The 26,895-nt window shown below is 31.5% G+C and overlaps 1 protein-coding gene across 3 annotated transcripts in view; it reads left to right on the top strand.

Annotated features, from left to right (window-relative positions):
* Positions 1-26,895, top strand: part of LOC148283110 (allatostatin-A receptor-like) — a 243,971-nt gene that overhangs the window by 156,531 nt on the left and 60,545 nt on the right. Inside the window, exon 4 of one of the 3 annotated variants that reach the window (XM_088223994.1) lies at positions 19,479-20,028. The exons of the other annotated variants lie outside the window; for them this stretch is intronic. Within the exon in view, the coding sequence (XP_088080120.1) occupies positions 19,479-19,655 (177 nt within the window). The 3' untranslated portion in view covers positions 19,656-20,028. Of the gene's footprint in view, positions 1-19,478; positions 20,029-26,895 lie in introns of those variants that run through there. 3 annotated transcript variants of the gene reach the window in all.

The following is a 26,895-nucleotide window of genomic DNA, read 5'->3' as shown; positions in this document are numbered from 1 at the left end:
ACGGTTATTTGCTGAATCACTGCATAATTCTGATCATTTAAACACAACCTGGAGGGCAATTACAATCGGAAGATATAGAATCCATGCCTTCACTTTGCCGGTAAAATTAAAGACAAATTTTCCCGAGCGATTACTAAGATACACTACCGACCCAGTATCTTCAAGTTTTAAGGTAGTACATTGATACGTACCGAGAGCCCAAGTACGCCACGGTACACATATCTACTCATTCAAAGTGACAAAAGTTTGGTTCTACCAAGCGTTTTTTGCTTTTATTACATTTATTTTTATTTTAAATCGTTTTTAGATGGCTATTTTTATCTTAGAAGCATATTAAAAATACTGAAGAGAAATAAGTTAATGTTAAAATGTCTATTAGCGCAGATTAAATTTCGACATTTAATATATTTAAAAAAAATCATTTCGTTATCCAAGTGACTTGCTCTTCAAAGAATTCAGAGTACTGAATATTATTCAACAGTTTATATTGAGAACGGTAGTGGTTACCAAATAGAGACATTTACCCGAGCGTCAACCACAACCATAATGCAAGATACTCTAATAGGGATCTGATACTAAGTGAAGGGGTCAACACTGTTCTGGCATCGAGACAACAGTATTACGTCGGCGAAAAGGTCCATAACCTTTTGCCAGAATCGTGGAAAGACGGGAGTGTTGTCAAGTTGCGGAAGGTGTTGACCTCGCTCTTGCATGACATTAGTCGCAGGGAGTCAGAAAAGTGTATGCATACCATGGATTGGAGATTCTTACTGGATGTTGAAAATAAAATATAAAAATAAGGAATAATTTAAAAAAATATATTTGTAGATGAAGTTTCGCATAAATAAATTGTCTATGTTTTTATCAATGCATGTGTATGCGCATGGGTGTATGTATGAGTGTCTGTATATATGTTTGTATATATATATATATATATAAATATATATATATATATATATATATAATATATATATATATATATATATATGTGTGTATATATGTGTATGTGTGTATGTAAATGTATCAAAGTGTGTATACGAATAAGTTTATATTTTATTTGTCTGTGCTCTCTATTAATTTGTTAACTATTACCATATATTTGAATGTAATTACCTAGCTTGGAACGGGGTATGTACCCTTGTTAGCTGGGCAAAGTGAACATAAAGTCGTATTTTGATAAAAGGTGTAAATAAATAAATACAGGGCCCTCTAGTGGTTATAATGAAAAAATAGATGTAATTACAGAGAATGCAAAACATTACGTGGCCATTGAGGTAACATAACGCGCATGATCCCCACAAATTACAATAGCAACACATCGGAAAAAATGTTGTTAAAATAAAAAATAAATATTACCATTTCATTTTATTTTTATCGACAGTCTTATCTTCCTAAAAACACGTATCGACATGTCGGAAGATCAAATTTCGTCATATTTCGGTAGATAGTGAAAATAGAAAATTTAAGTTGACCATCTCGATATGTACCGATGAAGATAGCGTTTTTTATCGCGGCCCTGGTAAATAACGTTTAAGGTTTTTCGATTCTAAACCTAGAATTCGGGCAATGAGAAATAATCTTCTGTTAAAAGCAGCATGAACGGCATTGTTGGCCCTTTACACCAATTAATGACCAAGGTGTGGGAACAAGAGAGGTGCCCGAGAGACTAGGTAAATGGGGAGATTACCGCATTGCACAAAAAGGGTGATCCATTAAACTGTGATAACTATCGTGGCATCACGCTTCTTAATGTACCGGGAAAAGTGCTTGCATATATAATACTGCAAAGAGTTCAAGGACCCATTATGCGAGTGTTGAGGGAACTTAGTTTAAATTTACTACTTGGTAGGTCATGCGCTGATCATATCCACAACATACACTGTATTCTACAAGAGAACAAGGATTTCAATAGTTCATTGGCTATGTTCTTCTTAGATTACGAAAAAGCGTTTGATAGTCCTCACAGATCTACACTGGGAAATTCTAGTAGCATATGGGGTGCCTATAAAACTAGTCGAATTTGTCAAAGCCCTTCACTCAAATACCGAATGCCGAATCAGAATCAACTATGTTGTCACAGATTGGTTTGAGGTCACCACCGGAGCTCATCAAGGTTGCGTCCTTGCACCGTTTTTTTTTATAATCCTCATGGACTTCATCTTAAGGAAGTAAATTCCACTAGATCGAGGAATATCCATCTCTTCCTCCCAAAAACTCTGCAGCCTAGAGTATGCCGATGATGCGGTTATAGTTGACGGTTCAGTCAGGGGTCTTCAGGCCACTGTAAATAGCCTTAATAGGTACTCCACATGCATGGGTTTAAAAATCAATATTGCGAAAATCCATGAAATGTGTAACACTTCATGCTTTGATGCCCTAAATCTCTTGACTCTGTAAAACCAAGTCATCGAAAGGGTCAAGACTTTCAATTACCTGGGGGTATATTTTACGAAAAATGGCAGCTTTCAAAAGGAACTGGGAGTGCGGCTAGGAATAGCAGGCGCCACATTTAATAGTATGAAGGCTGTCAGGAGATCGGATATTTACTAAGTGAAAACTAAATGTCACCCATATAACGCCTACATAACACCTGTTTTCCTTGACGGATGCGAATCGTGGCACATCACCAGGGCCCAAAGCAGCAAAATTTTGAGTTTTGAGAATGGGTGTATCAGAAGAATATTGGGTGTGCGGTGGTTTGACTTTGTCAGGAATGAAGTAATAAGAGATCGGATGCAGCAAACTCCGGTGATAACTGTCATCAGACAATACGGTTGGCTTGGCCATGTGCTGCGGATGCCTCCTGAGAGCCTTTACCACGCTTGCCTACTTCACAAGGCATGAGATTCTCGACGTCCTGGACGTCCACTGCTAACTGTTTGTCGGCAGTTTGTATCAGAACTACGGGACGTGAACCTGACTTGAGAAGATGCACAGGAGCTGGCAGACAACAGATATGCTTGGAGGGTCTTTGGGAACACCATATGTTCCAACTAGGGAGCGAACATGGAATTTAAAAAAATGTATAAAACGTTTTTGATGAGAAAAAGTTGGTACCAGAATTTCAGAAATAATGTTAAATAAAATCGATCAAAAATTATTTCAATAGTTTTTCATTTATTCTCTGTACTCATACTATTTGAAATGCCAAAAGATAGTTATTTTTCTCCAGATTTTTACTTTCGCGAAATTTGAAATCTTGTTAAAATCATAATCACTACCAGGATCCCAGAAGCTTAAAGGTTAATAGAAAATCAATGCCGTAGTTATATGTTTCCTCTTTCTCTTGTATTATTCATATATCATCATTTTCTGTATGTATTCCGTGTGACCTTTATCCCTAATGGAATCCCAGCGCATATAACTGGGTTGATTGAATATTTTATGAAACTACTGCACTAGCCGTGCTAAACTTGAGGGGATTTTATGGCGTAAAATTACACTAACATTGATGGGTTGGAAGAAATCAGCAGATTCAAACATTAATTTGTTTTATTGTAGTAATAAAAGGATTGCAAAAATACCAGTTCCGCTGTGCAGGTGTCATCAATTTTAAATAAGATTCACACTCCAATGAGAAACAACATTTTCTATCACAGTATTTTGAGTTTGTCCAATTGTCTCTAGATAAATACTGGATTTTGCCCCTTAGGTTATGCAGATACATATATTACAACTGAGATGGGGAACATTTTAGAGAAAGAAACATGGACTCATTAAAATCAACAGATGAAAAAATTGAAGCAATATAAATGTTCCATGGGCATAATGGTACAATTACCTTCTATCTAGAATTTGTTTAATGCCAAATAATCACAATAATTGATAGGCTGAGAGCCAGATAAACGCGACAATAGTTTAACAATTTCAATCAAATAACTTGGATATTTTTTTTATGGCCGTAATTTTGTAAAAACTATGGTTTCGACCTGATGAAACTTATCAGGAACCATGTAAGGGTTATTACTAAAGCTCTTACAGTGCACTGTACATTGAATAAACATTTTTCTAGGATGATTTTTACAAAACTTTTAAATGAAGGTTCTATAGTACAGATGATGAAACTCCTTTACACATTGTATGTGAATGAGATGCTTTTTATCACAAAAGAAATTGCATTCTGCGAAAATAATTTTACATTCAAGTCATTGTTTCTACTTTAAGTTCTAAAATATTATTTTAACCTTCTATCTGACGTGCAAAAATAATGGCCGTTTCATGGAGAAAGAACAAATAGCTAGTTTATGGCCAAAAGATTGCTGGAAATACTGTTTTATGAGATTCAGTGCATTTCCAATATTACGGGTTTAGCCACTTTTCCCTTCGCTCTGCTACTATTCCAAGAACGAAGAATGAATACAAATGATCGTTTAGTTGCATTGCAACAGACAAAATGATATTCTCAAGATCTTCTAACCTACGAGTTATGTAACAATAATAATATCATGTAATATAATAATATTTTTTATTGCAGTTCGATGGGGTAGGTATTGCAATACCCAATCATCCATATAACAATAAAAAAGCATAAAAAAATCTGAAAAAAAAACGAATAACATTACTACTACTACTACTACTACCATTACGCCATTTCCCCGTAGGGGTAGGCAGAGAGAATGAACCGCCACAAACGTCTATCCTGGCATATATTCCTAGCCTCTTCCACATTCATACATCTTGTCACACATGCCCTTCGGTTCTGTCTGCTTTTGACATGACCAGACTTAAGATTTTGGTTTATCTGATCATGCCACGTCTTTGTTGGTCATCTTCGTCTAACGTTGCCGTTCATTTTCGCCATATATACTTGTTTTACCATTCTTTCGTCGTCCATTCGTTCTACGTGACCACACCATCTCAGAGACCCTTTCTTAATCTTATCAATTATACTTGTCTCAGATTTTCACTCTCGCCTGATTTCATCATTCGTAACCCTGTCATACATTGATTCCCCACACGTTCGTCTAAGAGATCGCACGAATAACACAATTTATCCATATGAACAAAAAAAGCCAAAGGCATACGAATTTTTAAAAATCCATATGAATTTCCATAAATTAAAGAAACGTAAATATAACCTATCTTTTGTGGCCGCAAGAGTATTTAATGTCCTGGATGATCATATTAAGTACATGTTTAGATTTCGTCTAAGGGAAGAGATCATTACAGGAGACTGCTGCGAGACATTGCATAAATATTGATATACTAAGAAGCGTGTTGTCCACATGTTTATTAAAGTTGTCGTAATAATGTTTATTTTTGGTATTCCTTAGTAATATGCATGCTTCCAGTTTTAATTATATTTTATCCCAACTTAAGATAGGGCTCTTGGCCTTGCAGAGTTAGGGATACCTTTTTTTGTATTTTTTTTTTCATTATATGAATAAATAAATAAATAAATCCTGAAAAAAAATAGGTTGTTACCATAAGGTTTTATTAAAATTTAAATATTCAATTTATTTATTGAGTATGTAGATAATTCGTAGAATACCATTTTAAAATTTGGTAAGGTATACAAAATTAAATTATTTTATTGGATGTTATTAATTGAATCGGCATTCACTTTGTAACACTTCATTTTAAATTATTACGAAAATAAAACTTGGTTATTGTTATTGGTATTACACAATTTTTATTATTTTACAAAAACACTACTGCAGTTTCGGAAGAGCACTTTTTCCATCGACGGGTGATATAAAACTTATCTAGGTTTGATTGAGTTGTAAATAACTCAATATTAGAAAATGACTCCGTTAGTTCGTAGGGGATGAAATCCAGTATTTTGTACACAAAAATTAGGACAAAATAAAAAGAAAATAGTAATTAGATGTTAATATTGATTTCATTAACAAGGTTTATTTGGAAAATAGTTGATTCCCGACATTAGCGTTTTATTGAATTGTTTATTAAATGAAATTATTATTTATATTATAAAACTTTCATGTGTTACGAATGAGATTCTAAGTGTTTTACATTTTACAAAGATATTTGTGAAGTCACTACAAACATTTTTATTTTTACCCTTAAATCGGCATAATGGAGTTCGGAATCGATTTATATCGGCCATAAATATTATTGTCAAGAATCTGAGTCCCTCGAGTCTCTATTCCTGAAAGCAGGTTTTTTGGGTACAGAAAATGAATGTGAGTAGTTGGCGACATTCTTATTTTCACTTTTCATCAATTTGTATCCTGTCAAGACCAGAATGCTTCTTTGTACCAACGCCGTCCACATATGCTCATAATATATCAGCTGTAATGTCTAGAGATATACAATTTGATAGCACTTTCAATATTTCATACTTCTATTACTTGTAAAATAAAATAAATACATATAGTGTTATCAATATATCAATAATTGTATTTGTTACGATAGGCGCCGTGGTGCTATGGGAAAGTTAAATAATATTTTTTTTTTATTTGTCAAAAGACTATCAAACAGGGCCTTAAAAAAACTCTTTTTATCTTTCTTATTATTATCTTTTTCTTCTTCTAGAAGGCACTAGTGCCTTTCCGGGTCCCCTATCGTTGGCGATCACTACAGCAAAAGCATATGTATCTGTCTTGAGCTAATTTTACATTTCGCAGCCAGGTCAACTGCTTATTGATGAATTCGCCGTAGTAATTCCTGGGAAAACATGACCTGAGCGGTTTACCGTTGTATTATCATCGCTATGATTTTTTAATTTTCTGGAATTTAGAAATTACTCTTAGCATGACGTCATTACTCTTCTGTAAGTTGTGGTGACATTTAAAATCCAAACTGAACTTCTTAGCTGTCAAAATTCACTTTACGTTAAAAACAATGGCTACCCGGAAACCGGAATTTTTCCACAACACAAAATAACGATATAATTTATTGGTTTATGTTCATAAGTACTTGTGAAGTTTTTAATTTTTATTAAAATTAAAAGCAAAGTATTTAATTTTTATTACGATTTTTTTCATACATTTTCGAAAAACTTAACCGAACAATTTAATGCTCTAATTTTTAGCACGTGTAAGAAAACATTGTTCTTATTTAATTTCCCATAGCACTGAACTTTCTCGTTAGTTAGGCGAAAATTATAAAACTCGTGCGAGTTCTAATAAAAAAAAAATGAAAAAATATTTACTCATGGAAAATAATACTTAACTACACAAATAATATAAATGTTGTATTATTGCATACCTACCTACATTTTCAAAAGGATGATTTGTGCCATATTTGTTTAATGTTAAATATTCGAAAATATTTGTCTTTATTTTATAAATTTATTGAATAAATTAGTATACATATTTAATACTAGAGATTCTATATGAAATTAGTGAATTAGAAAATCAATACGGAGCGTCCGCGTTGTCTAGTTACAATTATCTTCATCTAACATGGCTCAGCCGGTTCCAAAATGTAGATTTTTTGTGTTTTAAAATATAAGTAGGTCTATACTAATATAACAAAAACCAAAGAAAACTACAACTTATTAATTATAAATGCAAAGCAAACAAAATATTGGAATTTAAGTATTATTTCAATGAAATGCTACTTAAAACAAAAATATATATTTAATAAAAAACAAATATAAAGTAATGTCATACAAAAGAATTTAAATCATACGTGTACCAATTATAAAATTCTTCGCTTCACTATTTAAGTGTGTAGTTATTTTTATTTTTAAAAATGGTTTTACATGTTGAGTCCTTTATATTTGGCAGTAAAATATTTATAGAGCAATTACATTATTTACTTTATATCGATGGCTTAGAACTAAAATATTGTAAATTCGATTTTTCCGAAAATGAGTTAAGTACTGTAAAGTTTTTTAATTTAACCCATATTTTTTTATGTCAAAACATTGCATCTCCTAAGCCTACCAATCCAAAGATATTTTCTTATTAAAATATGTTGTAAATCTTGTAGACAATATTTTCAAAAGCATAGATATAGTATCTCCACAAAAATATATTTATCTTTATGCCAAATAAAAGTCCATGCTAAAATGTTGTATTTACATCGGAAACAAAACCTCATTACTTATTTCTTTGATTTTAGTGAAGTTAAAGAGCTGAAACCTTTATTGTTGTGAAAAGATTCATCTGAATAAATTATTTCACATACTAGGAAAATGCGTGAAAACAATTTTTCAATTCTTAAACTTCTTCTTGGAGAATACCTTAAATAAGGTAATATGGAAGTCTAGACATTTACAGAGCTTATGACCTGTCATTGGCTGGTTTAAGTGGCCAATTTACACACTGTGTTATATTCACCATTTTGCCTATGTTTGAACGTCCATATTTCTTCAATTCTTACATTTGTTGATTTTAGTGAAGTTAAAGAGCTGAAACCTTTATTGTTGGGAAGAGATTCATCTGACTGAATTATTTCACATACTAGGCAACGCCTGAAAATAATTTTTCATTTTTTAAACTTCTTTTTGGACCAGTTGGTTCGATTACAATATTTCATTACAATGTTCGTAGACAAAAGACTGTATTTTACCCCCTCGGGAGTCATTAAGATTAACAAATTGTAAATGTAAATCGGCGGCCTCCGTGGTGTAGTGGTCAAGACGCTTGACTCACGTACGGAAGGTTCCGGGTTCGATTCCCGGTGAGAACGCAAAAATTAAAAATGTGATTTTTCTCAAGCCTGGGTGCTCTGTGATGTAATTCACCACTGTAATTAGGCCTCCTGGCCTGTTGTGGTGCAAAAAAAATGTAAAAAAAAAAAAAAAATGTAACAGGGATGGAGAATATCTTAAATAAGGGAATATGGAAGACTAGGCATTTACTGGGCTTATGACCTGTAGTTGGCTGGTTTATGTGGCCACTTTACACACTGTTTAACATTCATCATTTATTCCGATTAAATAAAATGTAATCTTCCAAGATGTGCAAAACTTCAAATGCGATTTTCTCAGTATTATGATTCATGGAAGTACAATATTTTAGTTCTTAGCCATCGATTTTATTTCCAAGATTAAAAATTAATGTCATTCAGAAAAAAAAAATTAAGAACAAAAATTTCAAATATCATATGGAGAGAATGCTGGAAGAGCATGGAATTAATTGGAAGGAAGAGTTGGATTTAATTTTATTCAAATGGGATATGCGTCCTGAACGGGATGGAGCATCAAATAAATCAAATAACACATTGTCAATGGACTCTTCTTCCAGACCACACTCGCAACAAGGACTGTTGACTATTTTTTTCTTAAATAAATGTTTATTTACAATGGAAAGACAATTTTAATTCGAATTATTTTACTAACCTAATAAAAAATATACGTGTGATGCCGGGGAGAACGACAAATAGAATCAGAAAAAAAAAAATAAGATTACATAAAACACATAAAATATCAACAATGTTTGAGTATGTCCAAATGCTTGCAGACTGGCTGGATTTCCTCCCTAGGGAGTTCTTCATATTTAAATTTATTGCAACAGAGAGGGAAAACATTATTGAGAAGGGCATTTATAGGGCATATGACCTGACATTGGCTGGTTTAAGTGGCCACTTCATACACTGTGTAACATTCACCATTCTGGCCATGTTTAAACATCAACATTTCCTCAACTATTCCATCTGTTGACTTTTGTGAAGTAAAGGAGCTGAAACCATTATTATGTGGGTGAGATTCATCCGGCTGAACCAAATCACCTACTAGTAACTCAAACATTGTTGAATTAACTACCTGGTAAAAGAAGAAGTTTAATAATTGGAAAATTGTTTTCAGACGTTGCCTAGTTCCTTCTGCGTTCTGAATGTATGTTACTTGAAATACTCTTAAAATAAAATACAATAAGATTAACTAGAAAATAATATTTTTTTTTATTTTTTTTTTTATCAATATTCCTACAGAGATGAGGTAGATTTTTTTTCAAATTCAGGATTATCGATATTCGAGCGTTTACAGGGCTTATGACCTGTCATTGGCTGGGTTGAGTGGCCACTTTACGTACAACATTCCCCATTCCGCTTATTAGCGAATATCGACAATGGTATCATTTTGATTCTTGTATATATCTTATTAAATGAGAAAGCTTTCGCTAGCGTGTTGGAGCACCATCTATGTATTGATATTGAAGTTAAGTATTTTTAATTAGCATATTACTTTATTTTTTATGTATTTAAGACTCTTCCGAGTTAAATTAAGTACTAGTAATCGCCTGCAGATGATTCTGCAATTTATTTATACTTATATTTTGACCAGATCTTATTACACAACATTATTTTTTTATTTTTTTTTGGTATGTGTATTTTTTGTACATACACAAATCTGGATTTCTCCCGAGGGGAAGTAGGTATATATTTTTTTTTTTATCAATATTCCTACAGAGATGGGGTAGAATTTTTTTCAAATTCAGGATTATAGATATTCAAGCGTATAGAAAATAATACATTGATAAAGAATCTTGTTTAGCTTTGAAACCAATCGGTGGAAAAAATAAATGATTAACAACAAAGTTATTCTATTATTATTACTATTATATATTACTTTCATTAGCGTTCTGCATTATTATTATATTAAATTTGTGTACACGGCACAAATTCCTTTTATAAATATAATCATAAATAGTGTTTGATTCCAAAATTATGAAATAATACCAAAACAATATAGTTTTAGACATATCACAGTTGTTTCATACATTGTACTATACTAAAATACTATGCGATATATCAGTCTTAGGCAAAAAAAATAATGAGACAAAATAAAGGTAATTAGAAATGCAAAAAATAATAAATTATTTATATATTGGTATTGTTGCAATATAAATTAAATGTCCTAGGTATAATACTGTCTCGCGCTAAGACGAACAATTTTAAAAATAAAATAATGAACCCTTTTAAAAAAATAAGTACAAAACAATTTAAAAACGATGAAAATCAAAAATCTAGTTAAACCTATATATATGTTCATTTCTTATATTAAATATGAATTTATTAATACATTTATACTATTTTTGAGTGAATTTTTTTTTACATACGAAAACAGTGATTATTTATGTGTGTTTCGTGTTGCAGATAGTTTCCCCTTTGTTTTCGAGAAGTGCATATTTTAAAGCACCTTCCTAATGTTCTTTCAATGTAAATTCATGCAAAGTGCAAACGTTAAATTTCAGATCACTATTTCAGTTGCTACTTAAATTATTTTGCATAATTAAACAAGATGCTTAACTAAGTTAAGAGTGAGGCGGTTTATTTATGTGCTTAAAGTGCATTACGGTATTCTTGAAGGGACTCATAATTAAACTAAGTTTATGTTTAAGTTTCAAGAAATTCATTAAGCTGAACATATTCAGCTGTTGGAAAGTAAAGATGTTTTGTTATTTTTGCTAGGCGAATATTGGATACATTTAAATCAAAATAAATATCCGCATATTGTTAAAAGAAAAATTGATTGGAAATGAAATATCACATTTTACTACAGCGATCGGCAATTAACGGCTCGTGGGCCACAACCGGCTCGCGAAGTGTTCCCTTCTAATCCTGCGGATGCCTGCTTAGTTCCTAAATGGACCACAATAGTAAAACTTTGATATCACTGTGGTATATCGTAAATTAGAATGTTGAGGGTAACGGGTGGTTTAGTTGGCATGTTTTGTATCGAAATGTCGTTTCAAATTGTATTCTTTCATCACAGCAATGATTCAATTGCATATTAAGCTCATTGGTTTTAAAGTTTATTGCCAAAGCACTTGAGGATGGTCAGCAGATTTACATTATATATTTTTTTGCACCACAACAGGCCAGGAGGCCTAATTACAGTGGTGAATTACATCACAGAGCACCCAGACTTGAGAAAAACCACATTTTAATTTTTGTGTTCTCACCGGGAATCGAACCCGGAATCTCCCGTGCGTGAGTCAAGAGTCTTGACCACTACACTACGGAGGCCGTTCTCTATACTGATTTTTCCAAGGCACTTGACAAAGTAGATCATGAATTCCTGTACATAAATTACATGCCTTGGGAATAAGATATCCATTGCTCTCATTTATTAATTCGTATCTTACTGGTAGGAAACAAAATGTTCGGATACATAACTATTTCTCAACCAGTGTTGATGTTACATCGGGTGTACCTCAGGGTGCCCATTTGACACCCCCGCTTTTCAATTTGTTTATCAATGATGTTACTAAATCATTTTCTAACTCTCGTTTTTGGCTCTTGGCGGACGACAACAACATTTTCAAAATAATTCAAACTTTACAAGACGGTTTTCTTCATCAATCAGATATTAACTCTTTTAAACAATGGTGTAAAGACAATTAATTAGAACTAAATATTTAAAAAATGCAGAATAATGACATTCCATATAACAAAACAACCGATTTCATTCGAGTACCTAATAGAAAACTCCAAAATTGATGTAGTTAAGTATATCAGAGATTTAGGAGGTGTTTTGGACTTTAAACTAACAAACAATGAGCATATAGATAATAAAGTAAATAAATCACTGAAATTACTTGACTTCATTTACAAAATATCCTCTGATTTTACTAATGTCCGTACAATTAAAACTCTTTATTGCTCAACTGTTCGCCTTCTTCTAGAATATCCCTCCGTGGTCTAATCTCTATTCTATGTCAATTGCATAAATCACATTGAGTTAGTCCAACATCGATTTTTTCGAAAAGTAGCGAGGATGCTTGGAATAGATAGAGGTAATTATTATTATGCTGATAAAGAGTCAATGTTAAATATTTCTAGTCTACAAAAACGTAGAACTAATATTGATTCCATCTTTATCTTCGGCATACTAAATGGTATAATCGATGTTCCATCATTACTGGGACAAGTGAAATTCAATACTCCGACTCGAAGGTTGAGAAACAATGAAGTACTGTTCATCGATCAGCATAGAACAAACAATGGCCTTAATTCTCCACTGACCCGTCTTTGTCGTTTTCTTAACTTAAGACAAAACTTGGACTTTTTTTGTTTAAGTTTAGAACGATTTAAACGAGCACTAAATAAATAGTCCATATCTTGTCTTGATGTCCCTTATATTTGTCAATGCTTTTTAAATTTTTTTTTGTTGTTTTTAACTATTTTTTTGTTGTTTTATTGAAAACCTTTAAATTGTATACATGGACAATGTCCGTAAATAAATAAATCAATTGAGTTCAGCGGCTTTCCCGAACAAGAGTGATGTCGGCGGTCACGTGGCCTCCAAAAGAATTAACATTACCACACGGCTCGCCACCAAAACTAATAACCACCCGACATATTAAAAAATCTAAATCTCAAACATTTAAATGAATTAAGACGTATTATTGTCAAATCAAAATAAATTGAAATTTTACACGTAGAAAATAAAGGTCCAAAGTTGGATACATTGGAAGTTTTAAAAATACATAGAATAAAAAATAACAGCCAGAGAATTTTGATAAATCACCAGATAGAATAAGAAAGAACACCCTTATCGGTCCTCTTTAGTTTGACCCTGTACATTGCAATTAAACAGTAAATATTTCAAACAGTAAATTTTTCAAAAACTTTACCCCGCTCTTTTTCATTGTAATATTATGTATTTTATCTCTTCCGGCTTATATTCTAAATGTACCAATACTTAAGATAATATTTAGTTTTATGTAAATGATCTTTACACTGCATAATATTTACCAGTCTGAAGTTTCTCATTAGAGGGTAAAAGCGCTAATTGGTCAAGTAAATAAGTGGAAGTATACCAAGTACTTTTAATATACAAGTTTTATTTAAATAGAAGTTATTATTTCATCAAATGGAAGTGTTTTTAAGGTAAAAAATATATATTTAAAATAAAAAATTACCAAGGGTATTGCTAAGTCATACTATAAAAAAAGAGAAAAAATATAACATTCTCATTCTTTGGTTGGGAAATTTAGTAAATATTTAAATGGGTTCTATACAAAAACATTACGCGAAATTGTTTTGTTGCCAATAGGTTATTTTTTAAAATTGGGAATAAAGTAAAAATGTATTAAATACTAAGAGTTAATTTTCTCGATCCGAATAATATAACTATTTCTGTATGAAAAACATGTTTTCATTCTTAATTTTCCGGTTTACAAACGAGGACATGTAAAACGGCTCGCAGTCGGCGTTACGCCACTTTGACGTCACACACCATGCCCGCCGAGTGTGCTTCTAACAAACGTTGCGTACAAGTTAGCGCGGTAACGTAATACGTGCCGTTTGCCCAATGGAGGACGAAACGTCTCGTTTTTAGGTTACTCAAAATATGTTTATTTTAAACGACTAAAGAAAAATTATCCGACTTCGCAATGAAAAAATAAATGTATTTAATGAATATGAATTTAAAAAAAGAAAATATATATCTTGTTAAATATATGTAATCTGTAAGGGTTTTTAAAAAAATATTCAAATAAAAAAAAGTAGCGCTGTGCAGAGCCTGGCATATAAACTTTAATATTTATTTATTCATTTATTAACGGATCCATTCAAAATATAACAAACACAAATCTATATAACATAATGCATCTAATAACCTATTAGGATTATTCAAAAGCATTCCCTTTTCTGCATCTAGTGGTGCACATGGCATTGCATTTGCAAACCAAGTGCTGCTTATTTCGATCATCTGTTTCATGAAGATAATGTGATCAGTCGTACGTTTCAGACGCCAGAACAATAAAACTTTGGAGTTTAAACAATCTTTAAAAGAAATAGTACACTTTCATCCAATCAGAAATCCAACCCAGGACCACTAGAATGTTAAGCAAACCGTCAACCACAACACAACGAGGCAATTCATCTTCACTCGATTTCCTTATTCAGGGTTTTTACCTAAGAGCAGCCATCGAGTTAAAAATAATCGTCTTGTTTTCTGTTTTTTTTTCACACACAAATATAATACTTTGCAATACAATAATAATACTTTGTTGAAATGGGAAAAACCAAATGCAGGAATATTACCCAACAAAACGTCTTTTTTTCAACCTACCTTTTCGTAGCAAACAAAATTCCAAGACCTCCCGATAAATAGTACCAGAGGTCTGACATGTTAAGCCTCCCTAATGTGATAACTTATTATTATGTGTTACTCCTTAAACTCGGCTTAGGGTCTCGGCTTTGGGTTAGACGATCGATCATTCCGGATTCGGGCTAAAACAACCAGTTTAACTTAAACCAAATAAGGACTTCACCAAAAACCTAATCAGAATAATTGTATGTCTTAAAAATTCTGCTTGTATTAAAAATGGCGTCGTAAACTTTTGTTTACTTTTTTAAATTTCTAGCATAATATACTAATAATTTAAAATTACCATTTTTCTGTGTTGGTACATTTCTATAATTATTTGTTTCACATATTTATTAACTTGTTAGTATCAATTAAATGCAGTATGTTTGTTCAAAATTGATAATTTTACTGAATATTAATAAATATTTCTAAATAATCGCTCGACAAATTTTCTTTATCTACCGGTTTCAAGACGTACGTGTCCCTTCGTAAGGAGACTTATTACAGTAATAACACAAACATGCAAATCCCACTATGCACCTTCACCGAGGTAGTAAAAAATTAAACCAACGTGCTGGTAGGGCAGATGGTATAAGAAACCAACAATGACGCATTCAGTGGACACAAAGATGTTTTTCGTCACGGCGCACATACGTTGATTTAAATGATTTGGGCGGTCAACATTATTTGCATGCAGTGCATTGTGACTTTAAATTATAAATTTTACTGTAAAGTATTGCCCTTTATAAAATTATAATATTTTCCCCGCCAAAAAGTGAAAAACCAAAAAACCTGAGCTTGAAAAACACAAAATTTATTTATAATGACAAAGTTTACGAACAAAAATATATTTTAGGCACAACTAATATTTAAAATGCATATACATATTTTGGATTTGATTATTCATTTATAGATAATTCTTGATCCGTATCTGAAATATTAAATTCGATATTTGGGTCAGCTGGTAGTAACATATTGATTGTTTCAGGGAAAAATGATCTTGGTTTTTTTTTTTTTGTTTGTTTCACGCTACTTAATGATAATGGGTCTGAACTACAACAATAATAGTAAACTGTATATATCAAGGTTACATTTTTCCTTCGAGAACTTTCTTGTGTAGTTTTCATGGTAAAACCGAAAGTGCTTATTTCGGGCCTCTATTCTGCCTCTTCCGACAACTGTCCTATGGGTAATAATGCATTTTTAACTATTCTTTCTAACCGAGCTTCATTGGTTTTGAGAAATAATGCTTCTTTTCTATAGGATTTAGATCATTTTTCTTTTATTGGTGTTTTAAAGTACGCAAATATTTGTGCTAAAATTACCTGATGTATCACCGTTACTTGACAAACAAGTGCTTTTCCAGATATGTACTTACTTTTTTCATACAAATTAGGCAAATATTTATGTTGTATTTCATCGAAAAAATATTTACGGCTCACTGTTTTTGTACCCGAGGTACCAAGTGTACCTAAAATAAAATAAAATAGCAGTTTATTGCCTTTTAAACAAATGTTGTTTTGTTTTATATCATCCTAAAAAAAACTATAACTTGGTTATCCGCAGCTATTTGCACTCAAATTTTATGTTATTATTTAATTCAATGTATGAAATATACAGGACAATACCAAACATTACGCAATAAGAGGCGATAATATAACAAAATGTCTTATAAACAAGAAAATTAAAATGTTAAAATCATTACAAAACAAACTTTTTTTAAAGTTCTACAAATAATATAAAATGATGTTAATTTGCCTACCATGCAAGAAAGTCTCGGGTTCAAATCCCGACATGGTTGCTATGAAATATGTATTTAAAAGGGTGTTTTTACACTAGAATATTTCATAGTCCCTCGACTGGTATCTGAAACATTAGACTGATCATATCGCCTTCATGTAACAAAAATGATCAAGATACGCTGCGATTGATGTAGCAATGCAGTGCCGTATTCATAATCAGGTGTGGAAAGGGAATGATGAAAAGAATGAGCCGTCCACTTTTCTGTATACTCATTTAAAAATAAATTCTAAAATAAATATGGACGGCGTACGTTGAATTATATTGTTTCAAAAGTATTTAATATGTTGCCACTTGACTTGAAAACATGTCATAATAAAAATTAAATCATGTTTTTATTACGAAAGTGGTTAATAGACAGAACGTTTCAATATTAATTTATTTTTTACGTAAAACATTCTTCAACTCAATATTTTTCTCTCTAATTGAAAACATTTTTATTATTTTGTTTTTAACCTTTTCTTTTCTTTCTTTCTTATTTATTTACAAATTTTAGACCTTAATTTTAATAAGTATTTTTAATTCTTTTTTTAGTTTCTCTTTTTACTTTGTTTTATTTTTTATCTTGTTTTGGTTAAATTTATGAGCACCTACTGATTGTGCATGTAGATATATTTTTTTACATGTTTTACTTTATTTAAGTAAATGGTTATTCTTAAATTTTTTATATTTTTTTTATACCAGTAAAATGGCTACATAGTGCCGAGCCAATTCTACCATATAAAACATAATTTAATATTTGAAGCACTTATGGTGGTCTCAATATATCCTGCCATCGCTTTATCAATTTTTTTTTTTTTCTAATATATAATTTTTCTCTATTTTCTTACTTTAAAAAAATATATTTTTGACCATTTTATCTAGTTTTGTTGATCTTTTCTTTTCTATATTCTTGAGGTAATACTAAACGAAAATATGAAACTTATTATTCAAAGATGGCGTTTTTATCATTTTTTATTGAAAAATGTATTTTTATATTTATTTTCAATAGAAATTTTACAAAACTTAGTTTGCGAAAACTTGAGATTATATTGATTGTAATAAATACCATAACAATAAAATATAGGTCCTTTTCACAAAATAGTGTACAAAACAAAAACAAACTTATCTTATTTTAACCACCTTAACAACGTGTTTTATTTTTCAAAGCATAAAAAACTAAATAATAAATGTTAATTATTTTATGTCTACAATTTTATGTCTGCTTTTTTATTTAATTTTTAATTAAAACAAATGTCTCGGCACCAGATGACCAACTATTATTCAATAGTTTATCGGGACAAAATATGATAAATACTTTGTTGTCTGTTTATTTTGTATTAATGTTGTAATAATTTGTATTTAATCGAATAAAAACTTTATATACCACACCACTCTAAGAAAAAACAACGAAATCAGTTTGGTTTTAAGATGCGGAAAACGGGGCAAAGAAACGTCGGTGTTATCGATCTTAGTAAGGCATTATTATTCTGTCGTGCAGAAGCATCGACAAGAGAGTGACACAAAAACTCTTAGAAATGTGAACCAATTGTGTGAGAGCGGGGTTCGAACCCCGGACCTCTGATTGTGAATCCGCTATACTAGCCACGGGACCATAACCCGGTTCCATATTTTCCTTTTTGCGTTCACCTTGTATCGTGATAACTTTCAGAAAATAAATGCAACATAACTGCACATTTAAAACACTTGAGGTATTTTATTACAAAAATGGCAGCATATATGTTATCCAGAATAATAATTCGTTCCACGTAATACCGTTCTGTGTAAAAAGAACATAGACTTAAAAAAATATGGTGAATTAGTTTCCTTGTATAAAAGTCAATTCAAGATATTAAAAAAATAAACAAGTATTTTACTTTTTTTTTTTTTTTTTTTTTTATCAATATTCCTACAGAGATGAGGTAGAATTTTTTCAAATTCAGGATTATCGATATTCGAGCGTTTGCAGGGCTTATGACCTGTCATTGGCTGGGTTGAGTGGCCACTTTACGTTTTTAACAACATTCCCCATTCCGCTTATTAGCGAATATCGACATTGGGGGAAATCCAGATTTGTGTATGTACAAAAAAATACACATACCAAAAAAATAAAGTATTTTACTTACTACATCTTTAAAAAAACTTTTTAAAAAGTGTAAAAATACTCTTCATTATTAGGCAACAGATGTACCTGTCTACGCACATTTAAGTGGTTACTTGAATAAACTTTAGAACACACAGCAGGTTTTGATAACTGAAATATGAAAAAGCACTTGGAACTTAGCTTTCACTATTAAATATTAACCCAACCATTATCAGAACACTATGTTAACTAAAATATTCATGTAAGATACCTGGACCCTGTCTGTTTAAGATAATTTTAAGGGAATATTAATTTCTAAATAGGTATTTCTTTTTCTTATGTGTTCCATATTTTTTTTTATAAATATTTTTTTTATATATATTTTTTTATTTTTCTATTATTATTTTGTATAAATTGTTTTTATTATTTTGCATATTGTTTTGATTACCTGTATAACTGTAAATTGTTTTAATATGTAAATAAATATTTTTCATTTATATATCGAAGAGTCCCGACTTAACACGGAATTTTCGAACAAGTCGGGACATAAAAAATATATAATTGTGTCTAGGTAAAATTGTGTATTTTGCGCATTAAATAAAAATAAATAAAGAATATTTACTATCATTTTTTAAAACTTAATATCGTTTTATGTCCACTCTCTAGTTGGAGCATATGGTATCTACAAAGAGCCTCCAGTCATCTCTGTTGGCAGCCAGCTCTCATGCGTCCCTCCAAGTCAAGTTTGCGTTCCGCAATTCTGGCATAATCTGCCGACAAACAGTCAGCAGTGGACATCAAAGATGTCGTGAATCTGATGCCTTGTTAAATAGGCAAGCGTAGTCAAGACTCTCAGGAAGCATCCGCAGTATATGGCTCAGGCAACCGTATCACCTCCGCTTGATGATAGTTGTCTAGTTGTGTCTAGTTGTGTTCTTACAAAATTCAACCACCGTAGACCCAAGGCTATTTTGAGACATCTATTCTAAAAAATCTCTTTTTAAAACTAATTTAGCGAAAATTTATTACATAATAAATAATATTGTGAATAATGTTATAGACTGTCCATTCTTGGTACATGAAATAAATTTTAGGATTCCTTTTAAGACCACCAGGCTTGGATGTACTTTACATACTAAATCATTCCAAATAAATTAGGCTCAGTTTTCTCCATTAGTTCGATTTCACCTAAATGCAAATAAATTTAACAACCTTATTATGTATTTTATACTTTGCCTGCTTTAATTAAATAATAAAATATGGTAAGTACACTCAATAAGTTACTAGTTAAATAAATGTTAAAATTAGTCACTCCTTTGCTACTAAATTATTATAGTGATGAAATAACTTTTCTATATTAGTTTATATAAATATGTGATTGTTGGATGCTCGATATCTTTGACCTTGGGACTGTAAACAAGGCCTGCCCTCTCGCGATACGCGTGTTCGAAGAAAACAGGGAACGTTTGGTTTTAGGTAAACTAATATACGTTATGGTTTTGAGTGTCAATCCTGGAATTAATGAAAGGAGTAAGGACTTACGGTTTCCTCCCTTTGGCACTGGTCCAGAAAGACACCGTTATCGTTTGCACTGGTCACTTTGCACGTTTTCTTGTATGTTGGTGATTCGAAATTACTGTCACGCTCGCGGTATGGTATTCGTTGTTGTTCGCGGTACGGTTTTTTTGTTGTGTTGTCACGCGTTGCTTTCTTGACTCGCCGTCAGGGAGGAGTAGGTACATTGGGATTCAAAACAAGGACCACCGGAATCAAAGGAAGGGCTTGACACTTGAATAAAAGAAAATGAATCCGAAACAGTGATTTTAATTTCCTTTTTATTCTTTCTTATTCTTTCAGATATATTGAATTACACATTATAACAAGTAAATTACAAACTTTCGAAGTATATTTTTATCAATTTAATTTTCATCAACGTATGTTTTTATCAACTTTTGTAATTTTTTAACTATTGTACTCGTTTAACTGCCACCTATTTTTGTTTATAAACTTTATTTTAACCGATAAAAAAAAAACTTACTTATAAAAATATTTATTACAATTCACAGATTATTTCATGCTTTTTTTTAAACGGTCAACACTGATATGTACGCGTGCGCAGTAACTTTTATAACAACTCAAACAAACATCAAAGCCAAATTGAGACTACTGTCAATGTAATCGAGAACATGAAGAAAACCGTTAGAAAAAGAAATCAAAATTCGGAAGAAGAAAAGAAGTTAAAAACGAATTTTACAGTTTATTCGTGTTTCTTTTTTTATCACAATTAATTAAAACATATACAAACATATAACATTTCAGATATAATTTAAACAAATAATTAAAAATCGCTTGAATTGCATTGAAAAGATTGCTGGACTTCAAAATTGTTTAAAATTGAAAAAAAAAACTGATAAATTATCCATTTTGATTACCGAAAAATATGACTTTTGACAGATAGCGTGCTTATTCAAACGTTATACCACATAATGTGCAGGTATAAGTTTCTATGGTCGCTATCCCAGATTTAAACCGAGTTTAACTCTATGCGAGGTTTATAAGTAATACTTTTTGCCATACCATCATTATTCTACCAATATTCTCAAGCTTAACTTTATACCCGATTTATAAATAAGGCTCAGTATGTTTTATCTAATCAAATTTGTATTGTAAAAGCCCTGTGGGCGTTTGATGAAAAAAAAAAAAAATATTTTTTAATGTCTACAATTAAACCAAGTAAATAATAAAACACTGATACTTTCAATTATTATTTTATTTGACATCTCACTTCTATCTGCAGTCTTATTAATTTATAACTAACCAAATACACATGTTGAGGAGTGGAAGAGGTGTGAAAAATACCTCGTCCTAGGAGGAGGAAAATTTTGTAAGTGAACTGTATTGTTGGGGAAGGAAGGTTGCACATCTCCACTAACCTGCTGATGATGAGGCGTGACGAGTGCTGGAACCTGGCTGGTAAAGCTGGTGGTCGCGAGACTCTGGCACAGCGTGTATGGAGCTGGCGGTCTAAATGGACGCTGCCACAGCTCGCTTGACAAATGATGTTGATGAAAGAAAAAACCTCTCGTAGAATGTTATTTGCGTACTGCAAATATTATTTTTTTTCCGGTACTCAGGCGTAAAGTTATTGTTACATGGAGTGCCCTAAGAAATGGGTAGGACGGGTAGTTAGGTATAGATCAGGTTGAGCGTTTGTCTAAACACATGGTCCTTATTCTTGTTTACTCGAAAAATACAGCATGGCCCTGAAACATCGTGTATATGATCCTTGTTCATAATAAGCGAGGCAAAAATAAGCGGAACCTATTTTTTTTAAATATCCCTAATTGTTCTAATTCTCGCCATTAGTACAATCCTGCGCAAACGCTACGATTAGTGTACCGATGCAATGCCTTATGCACTATTAGATGCGGAAGGGGAATTATGATAATGACGATTTTATGCAAAATGAGATGGGCAACAGAATTTATTATTTGTTACAAAAAAACATTCAGAAAAGTAGATGTTGGCGTATTTTCTTCGTTCTTTTAAGCATTTCTTCCGCATAAATCTTCGCTATCGGGCATTGTGACATAAAAGGGTATTATTAGAACATTCTGGCAGGCGTTTATAATGCATGTCGTGTGAAAGAAAATTTAGTTTTCTCACCTCCCTGCAGAATACAAATTTCTTGCCAACGATATTACCATTTAGATGTTGGCGTGTTGTTCACAATTGTCTTTATTTTGTTCACCTTTACAGCGCTTTATTTTAACATTCACAAACGTGTACAAGGGCCCCGATTACAATGAGATGTTAACACTTATCTTCAATTTTATCTACAAAGTGAAAGTTAGTATTCTGTATGAAAAGCAGAATATGCGTACATTTTTTTCTTCTAAGCGTGTTCAATGATAGGTTACCGACAAAAACATTTTAAATGTTCTCATTTTCGTACACAAATATCAGTTTTTCTTTATAGACAGTCGAAGATAACTCTGTTAATTTCCTATTGTAATCGGAGCCAAGGTATCGAATTTGATATCTTCCAGAGTCGAGTCAAGTCAATGAATATTTAAACCAATTGTTAAAATGTATTTAGATAAAATATAATGAATGATTATTTTTTACCTGATAAATAACGAAATAAATTAAAAAATCTCTTTTGTAGTCGCGACAACATAGATTTTTTAGCTATTTCATACCAAAAATGTAATTGATTTACATTGACAGTATATTTAATCTATCGAATTTGACCTTATACCTATAAAGATGAATATATAACAACAGAGACAAAAAACCTAATATTAAATAAGGAATGTGTAAACCTAGGCATTAACAAGGCTTATCACCTATCATTAGCCGGTTAAATATTTCTGCATAATTTTAGTTCTCATAATAAACAGTTTATAAAAAAAAAACACAAGTATAGTTACAATATTTGAGTTTGTCCAAATGTTCGTGGACAATATTCTCCATCCATGTTGTAATTTGTTAATCTTAATGACTCCCGAGGGGGTGAAATCCAGTCTTTTGTATTCGAACATTTGGACAAACTCAAATATTGTAATGAAACCAACTGGTCCAAGAAGAAGTTTAAAAATTGAAAAATTGTTTTCAGGCGTTGCCTAGTATGTAGTTGAAATAATTCAATTAGATGAATCTCACCCGCATAAATAAAGGTTTCAGCTCTTTACCTTTACAAACATCAACAGATGAAAGAATTGAAGGAATATAGATGTTCAAATATAGGCAGAATGGTGAATATTTTCAATTTCTATACTTCTTCATGGACCAGGTAATTTATCAACAATATTTTGAGTTTGTCCAAATTTTTCTTTATTACCTTCTATATTACCTTCTCTTAAATGTTCTTCATCTCTGTTGTAATATGTTAATTTTAATAATACGTCAAAATCCTAGACGAGCACAATAACTCATTTTAATCAGAAGCCCGTCTGATGTTGTTGCATTACACAAATGAAGCAAAACGTCAATTTTCTGTACGTCAATTTTCTGTACTTCCAGAATCTTCCAATTTTATATTCATTTGCCTATTGGGGGCTGAATTGCTCAGAATATTAATTTTCAATACACACGTTTTACAGAACACGCGATAAATTCTCAAATATTTCTAGTTTACAATTATTTTTTCCTGAAAGGGATTCGCCTAGTCCTTGATAAAAACAAACCACAATACTTTTTTAATTGAAATGGTTTGTAACTTTTTAATTATGTGGTAGAAATATTTTACAAATTCCGCCCAAATAAATGCCAGGGGCTAAATTCATTCGAATGATTAAATCACATTGGCTTTTCAAAAATGTTTTCAACATGGATAAACAAAACCTTTTATGTATTCGGGGTTAAAACTCATGTTACAAGATGCTTTTAAAAATATAACAGTTTTTAGTACGCATTTTTTGTATTTTTTATTTATTCATAAATTTCATAAAAAGTACATGTTTTTGTAAAATTCTAAACATATCTACTTTTACTCATCTCGTAAATGTTATCACTGTTTACAGTGATAACATTTACGAGATTTATCTCCAAAAAAAGAGACAAACTCTTGGAGATTTGGAGATTTTGGAGATTTATCTTCAAAAAAAGAGACAAACTCTTGTGCTTGGAGAGTGACTGACATGGTTTTAGTTGTTTATTTATAAGAGTTTATTTCATTTTAAATACGAGTACATGAAAAAGCAAAAAAAAAAAAACATGGGATATATAAAGAAAAAACATAAAACAATAATACATTCGTACACTAATTAAAATTTAATGTTGTTTTTACATGAGTTCAAAAAATTTCTTTAGATTAACTTTAAATTTATTTATTGATATATTATTATAATTTTTTACACCTTTGAAGACAAAGCTATTTTAGAATAAAAAAATCAGACTGTAAATAAGAGTTTCGATCAAGTAAAATCTATACCTTAGTGTATTCCATTATTTTTTTTATTATTATTTCTCCTCATTAAAAAGAAAATGTTTTTTAAAAAATCGATTGATTATTTTTTTACAAAACGGTTATGTGTTGGTCAACTGATTTGCACAGATTTGCCATTGGGTGCATTGAAATTAACATTCATTATAAATAAAGTCAAATTATACTTACAAAGTGTCCATAAATAAAAAATGAGTAATGCTCTAATGAAGTTCAATTTAATAAATATCAACAGAGATGAATAACATTTTATAGAACAGAATAATTAAGTCTAGACATTTACAGGGCTTTTAATCTGTCATTAGCTAGTTTAAGTGGCCACTTTTCACACTGAGTAACATTGACCATTCTGCCTATGTTTGAACATTTGTGTTTCTTCCATTCTTCCATCTGTTGACCTCTGTGAATAAAAAATCTGAAATCTTTATTAGTGCGGGTAAGACTCCGGCCTAATCCTAAAACACATGATTTTTCAGGGTCTCACCATGAATCTCACCCACGTAATAAAGGTTTCAGCTCTTTTACATCACAAAAATCAACAGATGGAAGAGTTGAGGAAATGTGAATGTTTAAACGTGGGCAGAAAGGTGAATGTTACACAGTGAGTAAAATGGCTACTTAAACCAGCCAATAACAGGTCATAAGCCCTGTAAATGTCTAAACTTCCATATTCCCTTCTCAAAAATTTTTTCCCTCTCTGTTGAAATAAATTTAAATTCCTAATATTTTTCTGTTACACCACATCTCAACGGCCTCAAGCCTTTTTTTTATCTTTCGGTGAGGCACCTTGTCTCATAACCATACATTAATATGCTCCAATCACAAGTCTTGGCTTGGCTTGGCTTATCTTGGAAAGCTGCTTGACTAATTTATCACTGTTACGATATCTTCCAGGTCCTCATTCAGAATTCCACATGGCGCCTCTTGCTGCATTAGCTCTAAACTAAAAATGGGACAATACATTTAAAAACGAATGCAACTTATGTATTTATTTATTTATTCAACGCTTTATATACACATACAATATATATACATATAAGGGCGGGCATATTGCATTCAGGCAATTTCTTAATTCTTTCAATTTCCTATCTACCCAAACCATTTAGTTTGAGAAAATTACAAATTCATGGACATATTGAATCTTACAATTTTATACAAAAATTAAAAACAAAGATTAACAAAATAAAAATATATTTAAAAAAACTAACACTATACTATGAAGAGCGGAGAGGGGATGGGAAGGAAATGAGCAGGATAAAGGAACAATTTTAATATTTAAATAGTGACATTTAATCTTGACTTAAATGTTTATAAAGAAGGGACGTCTCAAACATTAGTGGGTATATTATTCCACAATTGAGCGGCTACTACTGTGAAAGAGGAGGCAAGGAAATTAAAGCGATGACAGGGTATTAAAAGAATTTTTTTGTTACTAGAACGAAGAGATAGTCCGTGTTGTGAAAGAGGTTGGAAGAGCTCTCTCAGATAAACAGGCGAAGTGGGATTATTTTACATATTGTGAAGAAGTGATAGAATGTGAATGTTTCTTCTTTGCCTGATACTGAGCCAGTGTAGTTGCGAGCGATACTCGGTTATGTGGTCAAATTTGCGAAGATCAAAGATATAACGTATACAAATATTGTGCAATCGTTCTAACTTATCAAGTAATTCAGAGTTAGCATTTGGATAATAGACATCCGCATAGTCTAGGAGTGGAAAAAGTAAGCTCTGGACTTGTGTGCTTAACATTAATTAGAAAGAAATTCTGTAATCTTTTAAGTGAGTGCAAACTGCTATAAAGTTTACGACTAACTTTGTCAACCTGATCGTGCCACCCTAAATGCTAATGAATGATAATACATAAGTTTTTGACTGATGTCATGAATGGAATTTCTGTACCATCTATTTTGAAAAGAGTAAGTGTGCAATTTGTGTTAACACTTAAAACAAAATATATTTTCTATTAGGGAAACAGATATACAATAGGTTTAAAATATCTGTTTTTAGTTTCCATCGAATTTTCCAAACTAATATTCCTTTTATCCCACGCAATATAACATGATTTGAATTTTAAAAAATGAAAAGTTAATCGAAATTTCGCGTGATATTACTAAATTTTCGTCCCAGCCTCGCGCA

Source organism: Micrasema longulum, unplaced genomic scaffold (genome assembly GCF_059751315.1).
Source record: "Micrasema longulum isolate JH-2025_06_02 unplaced genomic scaffold, ASM5975131v1 h1tg000261l, whole genome shotgun sequence".
NCBI lineage: Eukaryota > Metazoa > Arthropoda > Insecta > Trichoptera > Brachycentridae > Micrasema > Micrasema longulum.
This window is presented reverse-complemented; position numbering and strand designations above follow the sequence as displayed.